The 17,054-nt window shown below is 37.8% G+C and overlaps 2 protein-coding genes across 2 annotated transcripts in view; one reads left to right on the top strand and one right to left on the bottom strand.

The window, feature by feature from the left end:
- Positions 1-13,151, bottom strand: part of LOC106868321 (transmembrane 9 superfamily member 4) — a 37,834-nt gene extending 24,683 nt beyond the window's left edge. The window contains exons 1-3 of the mRNA XM_014913517.2: positions 13,067-13,151; positions 681-803; positions 146-248 (exon numbers count right to left, since the gene is read on the bottom strand). Of these exons, the coding sequence (XP_014769003.1) occupies positions 146-248; positions 681-803; positions 13,067-13,099 (259 nt within the window). The 5' untranslated portion in view covers positions 13,100-13,151. The remainder of the gene's footprint in view (positions 1-145; positions 249-680; positions 804-13,066) is intronic.
- Positions 13,152-13,446: 295 nt separating this feature from the next.
- The window catches only part of LOC106868311 (40S ribosomal protein S20), a 4,023-nt gene continuing 415 nt past the window's right edge, over positions 13,447-17,054 (top strand). Inside the window, exons 1-3 of the mRNA XM_014913505.2 lie at positions 13,447-13,593; positions 15,293-15,395; positions 15,644-15,843. Coding sequence (XP_014768991.1) covers positions 13,591-13,593; positions 15,293-15,395; positions 15,644-15,843 — 306 coding nt within the window. The 5' untranslated portion in view covers positions 13,447-13,590. The remainder of the gene's footprint in view (positions 13,594-15,292; positions 15,396-15,643; positions 15,844-17,054) is intronic.

Raw genomic sequence — 17,054 nt, 5'->3', positions numbered from 1 at the left:
ATATATATATATATATATATATATATATATATATATATATAGGCCACAACACCATTATCTCACCTCTTTAAACACAATTACAACAACAACAAAACTATCACAACTTTGCTGAGTTATTTTAAATATATCTGTCATCTGTACTCACCAAGGTTTTCTGTCTTATAAACCACTCCACCTTGAGGTTTACAGAATGGTAAAGAATAATATTCATAAGGTAACTGTGTCTTTACACTTGTCATTTTCACAGCCTGAAAGAAAGAAAAAAGAAAAAAAAAATACAATAAAAATAGCTGGATGAAACCATGAGAATATTTTCCTCCATCGTCATTCTCAACACTGTTCCAAGACATCTACGGGCAGGATTTTCTATAGCTGGCTGCTTGTCAACCTTTTCAAAGACAATTATTCTAAGTGCCAGCAGAATTAGAGGAGCCTTGCTCAAGAGGACAACACAACAACAACTGAGGGTGCAATGTGAACATACGATCATTGTGGTAAGTATGTCACCACCCTGACCGTATCACTGCCATGGAATCACCATCATATAAAATGAATGCTGCATTAAAAAAAGGTACGACAGGATGGTATTTCCTGAAATCAATAACATATTGTCATACCGACATCTCAAAGACAGAAAGACAAAGCTTTTGTGACAAAGACAATAACTATAGAAAACTTACCTTGACCTCTACAAATTGACCCCTGTGAAACTCAACTGGAGCCACTCCAGGTACATAGAAAGCCTGGGCTACGTAGAAGAATGAACAAGCAACAAAACTCCATAGTATATATATGGTAATCATCTAAAATTAAAAAGAAAGAAAAAAAATGCTGAGTAAAACTAATATTCATTAATATCAATGAAATGGTAGAACAAATCGATTATCAGACTTAACTACTTGAGACGGTTGACTTGAGTTCAAATTCCATGGAGATTCAGTTAAACTTTCATTTATTTGTTCAAGACTCAATAAAATAAGCAGCAAGTATGTGTATCTGGGTCAGTTCAATTCACTTTATCCCTCCCAATGCACAAAAAGCATCAATTTGCAAGAGTCACTCCAGCACATTTTTTAATTGTAACAGGTAGGTACTCAGTGATAATCTAGACCTTAACCGCAATGATTGTGATATTAAGGTGTGGAACAAATTCTATCTACAGACATGAGTTTGATCTTTACAACAGTCGCTAATATGGTACTGGCAGGAATGTATATAACCGTTTTTGCATCAGTCTCCTGACCTGAGATTATATTTTCATTCCTACTTTATATACCCAAATAATGAGCAGTTATTAGAGGGGCACCTGTCTACATAAAACAACTACTACAACATGTCTAAATTTACAACAGGAAATTATCTCTGTCAACCGTTCTGAAATGAGAAAATTCAATGTGAACTATAAATGAAATGTTTGTTTCAAATATCTATTGTTTTCCCCTACAAAAGCAGTTTTCTATGTTTAAATTTAGTCTAGCTTGACCTGCTAGAATTAACAGTCAAATCTCTTTCCAATCATGCCTTTATGTCTTGAAATAGGGTTAGATAATGTCCCCGATACTACGCATGAACAAAATATCAATAATTTACTGTTACACCATGTCACTCAGTACAAGTGCCACGACAAGTAAAAGTATATGATGCAAGTTCAATTCCTGGTTAAGACATTTCACTTCATTTCCTTCTCAAACCTGCAATTTTCTCAGTATGCAGGTAAGTGTCCACCAAGGTTCAACCCCCAACTATGTTCTGTTTTTATAGTTCTCTGGGTCATAACAGAGAAGTTCAAAACTAGCTGCCTGCTAGAAGTCTGATTGTCCAACAACCAAGTTCTCACGGTCAAATCAGGCAAAGAATTCAATAGGCCAATACCACAAAGTCATCCTGCCTTAACCATTCCTGTGAATCTAAAAAGATGATAATGAATAAGAGAGGAGCCACGTAGCAAGCAAAGGAGGCAGGGGTGCCATATTAAAAGCACCCAGTGCCACTCTGTAAAGTGGCTGGCATTAGGAAGGACATCCATCTGTAGAAACCAAACCAAAACAGACAAAATGGAGCCTAGTGCAGCTCTCCCTCTTTCCAGCTCCTGTCCAACCATCCAACCCATGCCAGCATGGAAAATGGACATTAAATGACGACGATGATGATGATAAGGGGGAGGAGTTTGAGCTTTTAAAACTTTGTGATTCAAACTTTGTTGTAGTATATTGTCAACTTAATGTGACAATCCCAATAAGGGAATACACTACTGCCGTTTAGCCCTAGGAAGCTGGACCGCTTCCTGTCGGCCTTGACACAATTACTGTGTCCTTAAGTTTGAGAGGGGGAGACAAGCTCCTCCACCCAGCCTAGCCAGCATTCAGGGACATGTTTCTGAGTCTTTGCTCGTCATCAGCCTGAAGTAGCTTGGCAGCTGGTTAAAGAAGCCTGTTTCCCCTTCGCAAACTTATATAAATCATAGTGAAGTTTATTCACTGATCAGCAAAATTAGAAATATAATATTTCTAAATCTCTCAGAGAAAAGACTCAGAAACATGTCCCTGAATGCTGGATGGGCTGGGTGGAGGAGCTTGTCTCCCCCTCGCAAACTTAAGGACACAGTAATTGTGTCAAGGCCGACAGGAAGCAGTCCCGCTTCCTAGGGCTAAACGGCAGTAGTGTATTCCCTTATTGGGATTGTCACATTAAGTTGACAATATACTACAACTTTATCGCTCCACTACTGCTTAAATCTCTCTGAGAGATTTAGAAATATTATATTTCTAATTAAACTTTGTTGTTGTTGGGTCACCTGTCATGCTTGATTAAGCAGACTCTTACTGAACACATTTCACCCGTGATAATCCATTTATTTTATTTGTTTATGCATAAAATCTAAGACACTAACTCCACCATTTTTTCTGTCTTTTTAGGACAGTTTGCTGTGTTTAAATTTAGTTACGCTTCACCTGCCAGAATTAGCAATCAAATCTCTTTCAAGTCATACCTTTCGCTCATTCATTCAGTTCTCGTTGTGTCTTGTGGAATTGGGGTGACAAGGCACAATGAGAATCAAATGAATGAATGAAGGGTGTAATCGGAAAGAGATTTGATTGCTAATTCTGGCAGGTGAAGCTAAACTAAATTTAAACACAGCAAACTGTTGTTGTGGGGCAAATAAACAATCGAAAATAGACAACTGTTATGAATAACTTGTAAAGGAGGCAACAAGAGCAAAACATCTTGGTCTTTGGTGTCAATGCCTGAACGACCTTGACAAACATTCAACAACATTGAACACACTTCAAATAGAAACTACATCTTAACTTCTGTAACCATTCTAATGATCACATTCTAATATCCACAGAACTTTGGTTTGGTTTAATTCTTTATTCTTTTACTTGTTTCAGTCACTGACTGTGGCCATGCTGGAGCACCGCCTTTAGTCGAACAAATCGACCCCAGGACTTATTCTTTGTAAGCCTAGTACTTATTCTATCAGTCTCTTTTGCCAAACCTCTAAGTTACAGGGACATAAACACACCAGCATCGGTTGTCAAGCTATGGTGGTGGGGAGACACAGACATACACACACACATATATATACAACGGGCTTCTTTTAGTTTCCATCTACCAAATCCACTCACAAGGCTTTGGTCACCCCGAGGCTATAGAAGACACTTGCCCAAGGTGCCACGCAGTAGGACTGAACCCGGAACTATGTGGGTTGTTTTAATCTTGTATTTTATTTGTTGTGAAGGGACATAGTTTAGTGGTTAGAGTACTTGGTTCACAATTGTAAGGTTGTGAGTTCAATTTTAGGCAGCACATTGATTCCTTGAGCAAGACACTTTATTTCACATTACTCCACTCAGCTGGCAAAAGTTACACTTGGTTTTTAAAGGGGCCAGCCTTGTTACATTCTGTATTAAGCTGAATCTCCCTGAGAACTACATTAAGGGTAGATGTGTGTTTGTGGAGTACTATGCTAATTTCACGAGCAGTGATCAAATCAGCTAGAACATTCGTCATCACAACCAATAAAATGCCAGCTGTTTATCCAAGAAGACGGAGTTGCTGAGGATTAGTTGGTCAAGATTTATTAAATTACAAACTTGAAAACCTTGATCAAGTTAGATATTCATGCCTCTGCCTCAAATCTCCATATCTACACAGACAAGAAAAAAAAGTTTCATCTCTCCACAAACACACACACACATTTTTTTTTGTCAATATGCTATAGCTGAATGTCAGAGGAAAATATATGCAAAGTAACAGATGTCAGCTTATTGATTGTATAAACGAAACCTCAGTGAAGGTTACAATTATTTTTATTATTAACTTAATTTGAATTTTTCTTCAAGATTTATTCTTTTCGGTTGGTTCAAATTTCTCTTCAACAACTATAAATAAAAACATATATATATATATATACATATATATATATATATATATATATATATATATATATATATATATATATATATATATATATATATATATAGATAGATAGATAGATAGATAGATCCATGTATGCACAGACACACACACATGAGCATTTTTCTGTATTAGTTACAATCATCAAGAAAAATATTTATAAGAGTGAACACACAAAGTAAAAGATTACACGCATACACACAAACACACACACATATATATATATATATATATATACACACACATGCCCACATAACTAATATTTATTCTACTGCTACAAATACAGCAAACAAAGGAAACAATCTGACTTTTCTGTGAACCAAACCAACATAACTATCAAAGCATAATGACCCACATTGATTTCAGAGATAACAAAACAGGTTAAATCAACACTGTGATACATCTTAAAGGAATTAGTGAAGAGCCAGCACACTACATTATATCTGTAAGAAGTATGAATCTTGGTTGAGAGCTTACAATGCTGGTTCCAACATCTATGGAGAACCATGGGAAGGATGGACACAACAAAACAGACAAATCATAAATATACAATAGGCGTGGCAGTGTGGTAAGATGCTTGCTTCCTAATCACATGGTTCCGGGTTCAGTCCCACTGCGTGACACCTTGGGCAAGTGTCTTCTACTATAGACTCAGGTTGACCAAAGCCTTGTGAATGGATTTAATAGACAGAAACTGAAAGAATATATATATATTTGGTTGGCTCAAATCTACAGTAGAAGTCACCTGCCCAAGGTGCCATGCAGTGGGACTGAACCCAAGACAAAATGGTTGAAAAGCAAGCTTGTTAAACACAGCGATGCTGATATAAATTTAAGCTAATTTTGCAGTCTTTTATCTTAAAGTTTTCCAGAGCTTGTTCTTCACCTTCACAAATGCACAATAAAAATAATCAAAACAAGAAACTCTCTATCGCCACAAATTGAAGCTTCAGCTGTACTCTACTCTTTTGGAAATGCAAAGATATATAAAACCATAAAAGTAAAATGCTGAGCTAAACCTTACAATCCAGCTTCAATTCCCAGCTCTATACACGAGGTCTGATCAATAAGTATCCAGACTGCTGCCATAGTAAAGAAGCTAAAGCAAGCAGAGTGAAGCTGCATGGCACAGATTGACCTTGAACTCTGCTGTACATGCGCACTATGATTTAATGTTCTAGCTCACTTCCACTGTTTACAGCAGTACTTGGAAGGAAGGTATGTAGCGTGTGTTCATTGCATTGACCATGACAGAAAGTTGAGCAGAAAATCTGCATCAAATGTTGCCAAAAGCTTGGTGATACCTGCTCAGAGATCTACACAAAATTTTCAAAAAGTTTTCATCATTCTCAACACAATCAAGGAAATTTTGTGCAACTGAAACCTGTCTTTTTGGTCAGCTGAAAGCAGTTTTGGCACAAACTTGGCAGACACACGTCACATGCCCAAATCTTCTGTGTTAATGGACTGAAATGAACCGTAACTAATCGGCACATCTTCTGATAACTCACAGATAGTGATTCGATGATTTCCCCTCACAGCTGCCCACACATCTGCAATGTTTATCTCAGTTCTGCTGGTTGCGAGTCTCCCAGAACGTTCATCACTATTGACATTTTTTTGGCCATCTTGGAAACATCTGAACCAATCATACACTTGTGTGCAGCCCATACACTCCTCGCCATACGCTTCCTGCAACTTTGCATAGGCCTTTGAGCAGGTATCGCTATGATAACTTTGTTGTGGTCAATGCGATGATCACACGTTACACATGTTCCTTCCAAGCACTGCTGTAAACAGCAGAAGTGAGCTAGAATGTTAAAACTTAGTGCACATGCACAGCATAGGTCATGGTCAACCTGTGCCAAGTGGCTTCAATCTGCGTGCTTTAGCTTCGTTACTATAGCAACAGTCCGGATACTAATTGATCAGACCTCATATTACTTTGGTAACTTCAAATATAGCATTATTACACTTGAGGAAAAACAAACATCATGTTACACATTTTCGTCTGTCTTCAAAACTCAACAAGCTTTAATCACTCAAGCTTTAATCGCTCATTGATAAATACTGCAGATTATGAATAGTCAGACAAAAAACTCAAAAACAGTTCAAGACTAATCTTCCTCATTTCTTTCTTAACAATCAACCACAAATATTGTCTTTATGATGCCAAGCTACTAACCATCTTAACGGTCTCTGTTAATTAGCTGGTTGTGACTTGAGTATTATAAATGAATTCAAGACTCAGCAAGCAGTTGTCGGTTATAAGTTTCCACTTCTAACTTCATGCTTCCCTCCTCACTATTTGCAATGTCACACACTTCAATTTTCAGTAAAAGTTGTGCAGATTATCTGGTGATTACAGCTTAACTCAGATAATACCAGGGCAATTGAAATGTAGAGATTGACAATCAGAGATAATACAGGATGGAAAAGAACTTGATCTTACCACGAGAATGACCCTGGTATTGCAGTAAAACACACTCAGAACACAATTTGATATGGTTAGTGTTAGGAAGAGTATCCAGCCATAGAAACTATACCAAAATGGAATACACAAGCAAGATGTGGCCCCCTGATCCTCTAGGAGGGTACTTATTTTCAATGTCTCTCAGAGAGAGCAGTTAAGAACTGCCTTGAACCAGGATGGCCTATCCAATACATGCCATCATAAAAAGTGAACATGAAATGATACAGTAACAAGTTGCAAACAGAAGACTTATAAAAATTCCATAAATGGTTTATTTCATGATTTTTTTTTTTTAGGGGAACACACCAAGTACACCTTAAGTATATTCCACTGATACATGTGCCACACACACACACACACAGAATAATAAAAGTAAATGAATCCCATGTTGGATTTGGTGAAGAGAATCCAGTTGCTCAATCTACAGAACTGGCAACTCATTGAACTATAATGTCACTGATATTCCAGACTCTTGTATTCTTTAACATAATCCACCCATGATAAGTGCGAAACTATGTGGCAAGGGCCTGCAAGTCACAGACACAGTCCATCCACTCAGCTTCCACAATTCAAAACCCTTTCGTTACCAACCTGGCTGGAACTGGCTCTGGCTCCGAGTACAAATTTCTTGTTTTCAAAAGTTTTTAATTAAAATCTTCCAACCAAACTTTAGTCACATGCGTCTCTAGAATTCACCCCTCCTACGCCACATTCTCACTACCATCCAAGATGGAAACAGAGTACTGATGCTCATCAGAGAAGACCATCGACCTCCATTGTTGCAGCCGGCAATGTCAGTGCTGTGTAGCCCACTGTAGTCGTGCCTGACGGTGGCAGAGGGTGAAGACAGGTCCTCGAGCAGGACACTGGCAACACATGGGTCGCTGATGGGTCACTGTCCAGTGCCAATGAGCCTGCAAGCTGTCACGCTGGCCAGTCTGGAGCAATAACGGAGGTGTTGCATTTGGATGAAGTGGTCCTGCCTGGACGTGGTCACCAGGGGGTGCCCTCTGCGGGCATGGTCTCCAGTGCTGTTGGTGTTGTTGTATTGCTGTTGCAGGAAATAAATGGTGCTGACATGGACATTGTAAGCTTTCACAACAACCAGGGCAGTGTGCTCTGCTTGCAATCGGCCTATACCTTATTCTCTCTGTGCTGCTGACAATCGGGTCATACCTGATGTGTCCAAATTACAAATGCCAGGAATGCGGTTCAAGTTGATTTTATACCTATAACCTCCACGAGATGCACATGCATTTCAGTTTTCATGACAACTGTTTGTGACTGCCACCCACGACATTCAACGCAGCTGCGTGTTGGTGTCTCATTTCAGGGAAACTTGAAAGGTTACGTGCAATTGGGGTCTCAGCCATAAACCAGCATATCTTGGAATGTTTACATATACATCTCCAAAATAAATTTTGAGAATTAACCATATAAAAATGACATTTGAAAAAATTGCATTTCTTTTGCAGTTCAGTGTATATCTGCCAGTGAGGAAGCGAAAACTATTTGGAATTTTCTTTTTCGTGGAAGAGTAAGTTTATTTTCAATTTCTCAAAGTACCTCTTGAAGCAGGACTTTTTGCCATCATCAAGTTGTTGATTTAACCCTTAAACAGTAGGAAAGGGTTATGTGAATGTGTGTGCCAACCACTGCACAAAGTGTGTCACCAGCACTAAAGAGGTTGCCATGTAACTTGCAACACAGAAAAGAACAGAGGAAAAGGAGAAAGCTCCCAAATACTAAGAGGAAGTATTTGGGAGAAGGTGGAGGGTGGTGGCTGTATGCCATGTGTTGAAAGGCAAAAGTATGAGAGAGAAAGACCAATGCATATATCTTGCAATAAAGATATATGGCTGAAGGAGACAAGAAGAAGGAAGTAAACTCTCCAGGAACAAGAAGGTGAGCATGAGAGAAGACACGGATGGTGGAACATGGGAGGGAGGGAGTGTTTTCATAAGAGTGGGGAGGAGTAAACAGGGGGAGTTAGAGGTTAATGTAGCGGTTAATGAAGAAGGGTGGGAGTGCAGATGATGGGAAATAACCAGCATGGAGAAGGGTCAGGTGGGAGATATAGGAGTGGATCAGAAAGGAAAAATAAAAGAGAAAGCCATAGAATGATGTGCAAAGTGTAGAATCCATGAAGAAGGAGATATAGGGATACATAAGAAACTAAAATAAATGGGTAATGATGGAAGACATGGGAGGTCATTGAAAACAGCAGATGCAAGGTGCTTGATAGTGTTAATCAATAAAGAGACTATTAGAAATACCTATTGGTTCTGGTACATTTTTGTATTCTCTACACTGAAATTTATTGATAATATTGATTTCATAAGGCAATTCATTCAACTATGTCATCAAACCATAAACAGATGAAACCTAATGTCTAAGTCAAATCAATATATATACACACGCACATATCATCATCATCATCATTTAAAGTCGGTTGGCCATACTGGTATGGGGTGGACAGTTTGACCAGGGCCGGCAAGCTGTACAAGATTCTAGTCTGATTTGGCATGGTTTTCTATGGCTGGATGCCCTTCCTAACGCCAACCACTCCACAGAGTGTAATGGGTGTTTTTACGGGCTACCAACACAGCTGCCATTTACATGACACCAGCATCTGCCATGACTACAATTTCACTTGGCTTCATGGGTCTTCTCAAACAAGGTAAAATGCCAAAGATCTCGGTCATTAGCCATTGCTTCTGTGAGGCCCAACACTCAAAGAATGCTTTTTATATGCCACCAGCATCAGCCACCTTGCCCCCGTGACACCCAACACTCAAAAGGTGCTTTTTACGAGCCACTGGCATGGGTGCCAGCTATAGGACCCCAGCATCAGCCATAACTACAGTTTAACTTGGCTTCTCAAGCACGGCATATCGCCAAAGGTCTGTCACTAGTCATTGCTACCATGAGGCCCAAAGTTCAAAGGTCATGCTTCACCACCTCATCCCATGTCTTCCTGGGTCTACCACTACCACAGGTTCCCTCCACAGTTAGAGATTGGCACTTCTTTACACAGCTACATTGAGAGAGAGAGAGAAGCAGGCAGGCAGGCAGATAGACAAGAATCTACCACAGAAAAGGGCAAGTTGGTTCTTTATTTGTTGACCATAAAAAATAAAGACAAAGTCGACCATAATGATATTTGAATGCTGTAACAAATACTACAAACCATTCTCTTGATACTGCCAACTCAGCCGACTCAAACACTTCTATTTTGGTACCAGAAGAAGAACATTTGTCTGGAGTTGATGAACTAAGGTGGGCATTCGTTACATTTATTAACTACAGGCAGAGTATGATAACACTTGTAGCTCCATTGTATTGAACCTCATCAGGAGATAAGTCACAGGGACAGACCATGAAATACAAAAGTACTGCAATTTCCAACGAAGGCATTGGTCAGTGGTGGCTGAACTATTATGGTTAGTCATGGAAATGTCTAAAAAGAATGAATTAATCCTCTGTATGTGTAAATCTAAATGAAATCACATACCTTTGTCAACAATTAATCTACTTGTGATTGTGATTAATTAAACTGTAATGTAAATACAGTTTTATAATTGAACTGAAATAATATTATTCAGCAAAGTTAAAAATAAAATCTCAGAAAATGACTGTCCTTCTACAGTTAACAATAACCCTTTTGTCATTACTGAACGATGTCTCTATAAATAGTAATATTCCTTTATTTCTCTCTCCCTCTGCCTTTGAAACTTTCCCTCTCATGACAACGCAAGTAACAGGCAGAGTTGGTGCACCACACACCTTCCTTCAAACTTGCGTCCCTAAATATGGGCCAGCAGAACACAAGGGTTCTATTTCAGGGCATTGGTGATTTCAGACTCAGCACTACCCTTATGTGGTTGTGAGTACCAGGACGACTAAAAATATAGGGTCAGGACAGGCCTGAATGGACATACAATTCATAACAATGCCCATTCCACCAAAGAGAACAGTGCTATTCTGGAGCAGCAAAAGCCAAAAGTGAGACAGAAAGCAGTGGACAGCCATAGAGCCAACAAGAAGAGCAGGCCCCAGAACCTACTTCCAGGGCACCACTGATCACAGTTCCAGCAGGAGCCAAAAAAATTCATCTTGCCCTGAATCACAGAAGGTAATAAAGAAGCCAAGGGCTCTGCTTCCAGTCGCATTACTCCATCATCTTGTAACAAGACGGACTAGGAACCGGTGGTGCAAACTTCCACAGACCGTAAAAAGACAAAGGGAAAAAGTAATCCGCCCCTCCCCACCAAAGTAAGGGAACTTATGGGAAAGACTGGCAAAATGTCCAAGGATTTTCACGGGGCTTTGTATAATAAATGAAGACAGTTCTTTGTACAGCAAATGAAGAACTGATGAAGGACTTAACACAGGAACATTTAGGGAAAGAAAACGCACAGATATGGAAGATAGGAAACCTGAAGATAAGCTGCTCATAAAAAATATCGTTTGTGGGCTACAAAAATCACAAGAGACGTGGGCCCTTTCTTGCCTATTCCAACACGGGTATTTTCATGAAAAATAGTAGTCAGTACCCAGAAGAAATGCAAAAGGGAGATGCTCAATGATGTGGAAAACCTTGATCCCACCCAGGAGGGAATGCATTTCTCCTAAGTTCCGTCTCTTTTCTGTTTATGTACAATCATTTAACTAGTGTCATTTCTTCGGAGACTTTTTGCTTAATTTTTTTAACATGCCACCAATTTGTATTGTATAATGTCGTTACTGCTCCTCGTTTTTCTATAACCGTCTTTTGTGTATCCCCATGTATTTTGTAACACTCTGGACGTTTTGATTCAAGAATGAATGAGCCTGGGTGGTAAATAAAACTGAAACAATGTAGTAGTAGTAGTAGTAGTAGTAGTCGTCGTCTGCTCCGATTACTGAGGTCGGTCGGAACGTATCCGAACGGGTCTATCTAGAAGAGCACCGGCGGCCTCTTCTGTCTAAAAGTGATATTGTCCTATGAGGAACAACGCCTTTAAAGTTCGATTTGAGCCTTCGACGAGGAAGCCAAAACATCCATCAATTTGAAATGAACTGTAGCGTATATAAGTTTTTTTGTTGCTTGTCTGCTGCGTAATGCGTTCTTACAGAGACGAATAAAAAAAAATAAGAGATAGTCAAATCGAGTCAGAGGAAAATATTTGGAACATAGGAGTTGGAATTGCGAACGTCAGTGGAGAAAGCTTAAAACAATCTCCTTTGACTTAATACTTAAATTGTTTATAATTGATTCATATAACAAAACTGCCACATCACAACTTGAAAAGAAAGAAATTAATTAAAAGACGTGTCGGACGTCATTTCGACTTTTTTAATTTTTCTTTAATAAAGCGAAGTTGTTGGCAACTTAAAGTAAAAACTTCACTTCAACATTTAGCAAATCAGATGATTATGTAGAAGGTATTTTTTTTTTTTACCTGAAACGTCTATAAAATGATAATATCTGTAAAGGAAAAAAAAACAACACGAACCACCTAAAGGTAAACTAACAAAAAAAATAGATAAAATGTAGTTTTCTAATAAATTCCTGTATTTTTACTTATTTTTCTATTTACTTGAAGTTAAATACTTCACTTTAAACAGTGAACATCTAAATAATGTACAGGTATTCACATAAGACAAGCAAAATCCTGAACCTTAAGTTTTTGTGGACTTTGGCCGTGATAACATACAAATACATTGAAGTGGGTCCCCACCCAAAAAGATCAAACCCCAAAATGGTTCAGCAAACTGTCAAAATAAAACACTTTGAATATTATTAAAATGTTTTGCACATTAATATATTAGACTCCAAGGTGCATGTGTGGATGTATAAACGTATATCTGCTTGCTAATTTGAGAAGATTCAACGAGAAACATGAAACAAATGGAAAATTGAAAACAGGAATAAAAAGTGAGAGGTAAAAATTAGGACATAAATAAAAAGTTGGGGGAGAGAAAGAATTACAAACATTTGTGGAGCCTGGTTCTTGTTGATTTTCGTTTAACTGTCAGCCTTAGGTCAAAGTTAAAAGACAAGCATGTCAGTCAAAATAATTAAAAGATAGCGTATATGAGTTAGAAACATGATCGAGCAAGCGGAGAAATAGAGGAACCAAAATAAACGTAAACGTATTTATAGGAAATATTGACCAAGACTTTTCCTACCTTGGTTGCCATCTTGACTATAACGTGGTACATATGACGTCACAACCGGTATTTGGGAAGAAAATTCATTTTGTCCTTTAAAATTTATTTAATTTCATCATCGTCGTCTATTTTTTTATTCTGTGTTTAAACCTTTGAGTTTAGATCCTTTTGAGGGTATTTAATATTTTTTAATATAACGTCAAAACGGATACATAATGGACTCGTCCATGAGGGTGCAGAGTTAAATAAAATATATTATAAATACTTCAAATTTGATACAGAAAGAGCGAATGAAATTTAAATTTCTTCAAAACTATTTTAATTATCATGTTATAAACGATATCTATGCATTTTATAATATTTGAAAGCTAAGAAATAAATTTGACAGCCTTTCACCCCCATTTTTGGTACGGATTTTAGTAACTGCGCAGCTATTATTCTTTCTTTCCCAACTGAGCTTCGCTCGTCAAAGACGTTCTCTGGCTCACCGCTGATCTTAGGAAGTCTTTGATTAAGTCGGCCAGCATAGAATATTTTTAAAAATGGTATGTAGAATTTAAATTTATAATTATAATTTCTATTTTGTTTACAATTGTTATATTTAATTAGTAATTTCTGTTTAAAAAGTCCTCAATTAATTTACAGCATGTGGGCGCCATGTTTCATAATCCATGCGGTCTTTACGAATTATTATTTAAGTTCATCGGATTTTTGGTTCTTTTTAAATGGATTAAATTCATCGCTTCCCGCATTCTTCATATCGTTTTAACCTTTATGATCTGTTTTAGCAAATATCCCGATGTTGACTCCACAGCAATAACTTATTTAGTTGTGGTCGGGGTGGGAGTTCTTACGTACACGTTTTTCATTCTGTCCGGGGAAATTATTACGATTGTCGAAATATAATTATCTCTTTTCATTATAATCTAGTAAATTTCTCAATTGTCTATATTAGAAGTTATTTTTCTTTGTTGTATAGCTCTGGTAAGCCCTAATCGGATCTAGGACACGAGATCGATGAAATCCAGATCGCCAAATCAATCTAGCTTGCTCTGTCAACATGTGGTTAATTATGTGTTATGTATTATGGGAAGCTTTTTGTCCATCTATAGGTTCTGATTTAATTAGGGTCAGTCGTTTTTCTATGACTTCCAGCTGCTCCAGTATCCATTAAATAGTATATGTCACCCTTTAAAAGATTTCCCGACATCATGGGACGTGATTAGGTTGATGCTTCCACTCAATTGTTCTTCACAACTGCCTGAAAAATGTTTCCTACAGAGTTTTCCAGGGATTCATTTCTAAAATGGGGGGGGGTTGATTACAATTTGTGCTTATAAATTCTACGAAAAATAATTGGCGCGAGTTCTCTCCGACTTTGTTGTTACCAATTTCCGTAACTGATTACTACCGGAAGAGTGCTTCATTGATCATAATTATTGATGTAGGTCAAGAAACTGGAGGATAATTTTGGGATCTCGACCTGGTTTATTTTATATACGAATGCTTTACTTGGATATTGTATTTTCTGAAAATCTGGAAATGCTGTGCTTCGTTTCCTCATTGTTTGTATTGTACGTAATCTGCCTACAAAACCTGTTGTTGTCACTGCACTAACTAAGCCGGCTATGTACTAATAATTTAGTATTTAGTGGTATACGGTGCAAATATAAACTTGCTGTCACTAAACAGTGGTTGTTTTCACAATTTGCAATTAGCTGTCAGCATTACATTATTTTTTTTTACCCTATTTCAAATGAAATACAGCGCTGCCGTATGTTCCGATTGATTAAAAAAATTCATGAGTTTTAGTTCAGAAAAAAATTTTTTGATAAAATTACGGTAGACGATTGGAGTTTTAAAATATCAAACGCTTGGTTGTCGCACTGAATAAATATTCTGTCTGCTCTGCTGATCACCTTCATGGATTAGTGATGTGTGTCTGTATTTACCTGTTTGTCCACTGCTAACATTTATGGCATGCTTTGGCTCTTGTGAGCAGTTTACATTTGAGACAATGAAGCCTCTTGGTATAACTTGTCATTGCCGTCTTAATACATTGGGTTGAATGGCATTTGTGTGTGGAGTATCTTTGATCAGAGGACTGTTCAATAAACACTGGACTTCAGCTGAACGAATACTAAAACTGTTACTTGTTGAAACCCTCTGAATTCACCGTAGAAATTGTTAGTGTTTTTGTTCTCTCACTCTGAATATTCAATTGATGGAAACTTTTCAATTCAGGCTCATTGCGCTAAAGATACTGGTAAGGCTCCAGTTGAAGATGTTCCAGTTCACAGAATTCGCATCACCTTGACGAGTAGGAATGTAAAGAGCTTAGAAAAGGGTGAGTATTTTTGTATATCAAGTTCCTCTCAAACTGGTTTTGGAGGTTTTTCGTTTTTGGGTGGTGTTATGCCTAATGGAATATATTGTACTTTCATTACAACAATGCAAAGTGAACATGGCCTGAAGGTGATTTCTTTTTTTGATGTTTAATTGTTTAACGAGGATGTATGTGCATAATTCTGGTTTGTTGGATCAAATATGTTGGCTGGTGGTTAATATTTTTAAATGCCTTTTCTTTCAACTTAGTGTGTGCTGATCTGATCAGAGGAGCCAAAGAGAAAGAACTAAAAGTTAAAGGTCCTGTTCGTATGCCTACCAAGATTCTCCGTATCACTACAAGAAAGACCCCCTGTGGAGAAGGATCCAAAACATGGGACAGGTACCAGATGAGAATTCACAAAAGAATTATTGATCTGCACAGTCCATCAGAGATAGTAAAACAGATTGTATCCTTTTGTATTTTTGTTTTATAAACAGTGTTTGGTGGGGTGAAACGGTTTCAATGATTGGGCATTCTTCCGTTTTGACTTGAAAGATCATAACACAAAATTCAGTAATTTCCGTGAGCACGTGTCGTCTTGTCGACTTTCAATTGACGTATGGAAGTGGAAAAGAGAAAGCTAATGGGTTGTATGTGTGTGTTATGGAATGTAGATGTAATGAAATTACGCTAACAATGTCGCATTTTTAAACTTGAAGGGGCGCACTCACACAAACATACAGGAATAAACATGAATGCACACACACAGAAACAAGCACCTGTTAGCTTTCTCTTTCCATTTCAATACGTCAACTAACAGTTGACAAGATGACACGTGCTCACAGAAATTACCAAGTTCTGTGTTATGATTTTTTGAGTCAAAACAAAAGAATGCCAGTTATTGTTGGGTTGTTGTATATACGTCAAATTACTATTCATACAGGGTAAAGGGGATGGGGGACAAGTGTTTGCACAGAAACTACTCAATAATCATCACTGCACTAACTAAGCCGGCTATGTACTAATAACTTAGTAGTATTTAGTGGTATACGGTGCAAATATAAATTTGCTGTCACTAAGCAGTGGTTGTTTTTACAACTTACTTCAGTTGATGGCAGCACAATTTTATTGATTGTTTCTGACATAGTGGGTCATTGGTTTTAGTAGATTGTATTGGCCTTGATGTATGTAGTAGTAAATAAAGTATCAATTTTTCTTTCTCCCTCCAACCCTTGTAATGTTTTATCAAGCATAGAACCATGTGGAATTCGATCATAAGGTGACAGTTGTGCTCGGCTTGACACTGTGTGGCCATCTTTCATATTTGTGATGTTAAGTGTAACTCTGGGTGTGCCTATTCCTTTCTTGTACAATACGATACACGCCTGCCTCTCAGTTACTGACGATTCTCATTCTCCTTGTATGTGTGAATGCTTCAATCCCAGTATGCTTGTCACTTTTGCTCATGAAAAGGCTTGATAGAATTGCTTTTAGCTTTCACATCTCTCAGAATCATTTTGTGACATCTTTTGTTTCACTCGTTAGGCTGGGACACTGCTTTGAAGTTTTTAGTTGAATGATTGACCCTTGCACTTAATTTTTGTTAAATGCAGCTACTTATTCTGTCAGGTCTACCAAATCCACTCAAAAGGCTTTGGTCAGTTAATTAATATTGAT

Source organism: Octopus bimaculoides, chromosome 8 (assembly GCF_001194135.2).
Source record: "Octopus bimaculoides isolate UCB-OBI-ISO-001 chromosome 8, ASM119413v2, whole genome shotgun sequence".
Classification (NCBI taxonomy): domain Eukaryota; kingdom Metazoa; phylum Mollusca; class Cephalopoda; order Octopoda; family Octopodidae; genus Octopus; species Octopus bimaculoides.
The sequence above is the reverse complement of the archived record's forward strand: the minus strand, read 5'-3'. Positions and strand labels throughout refer to the sequence as shown.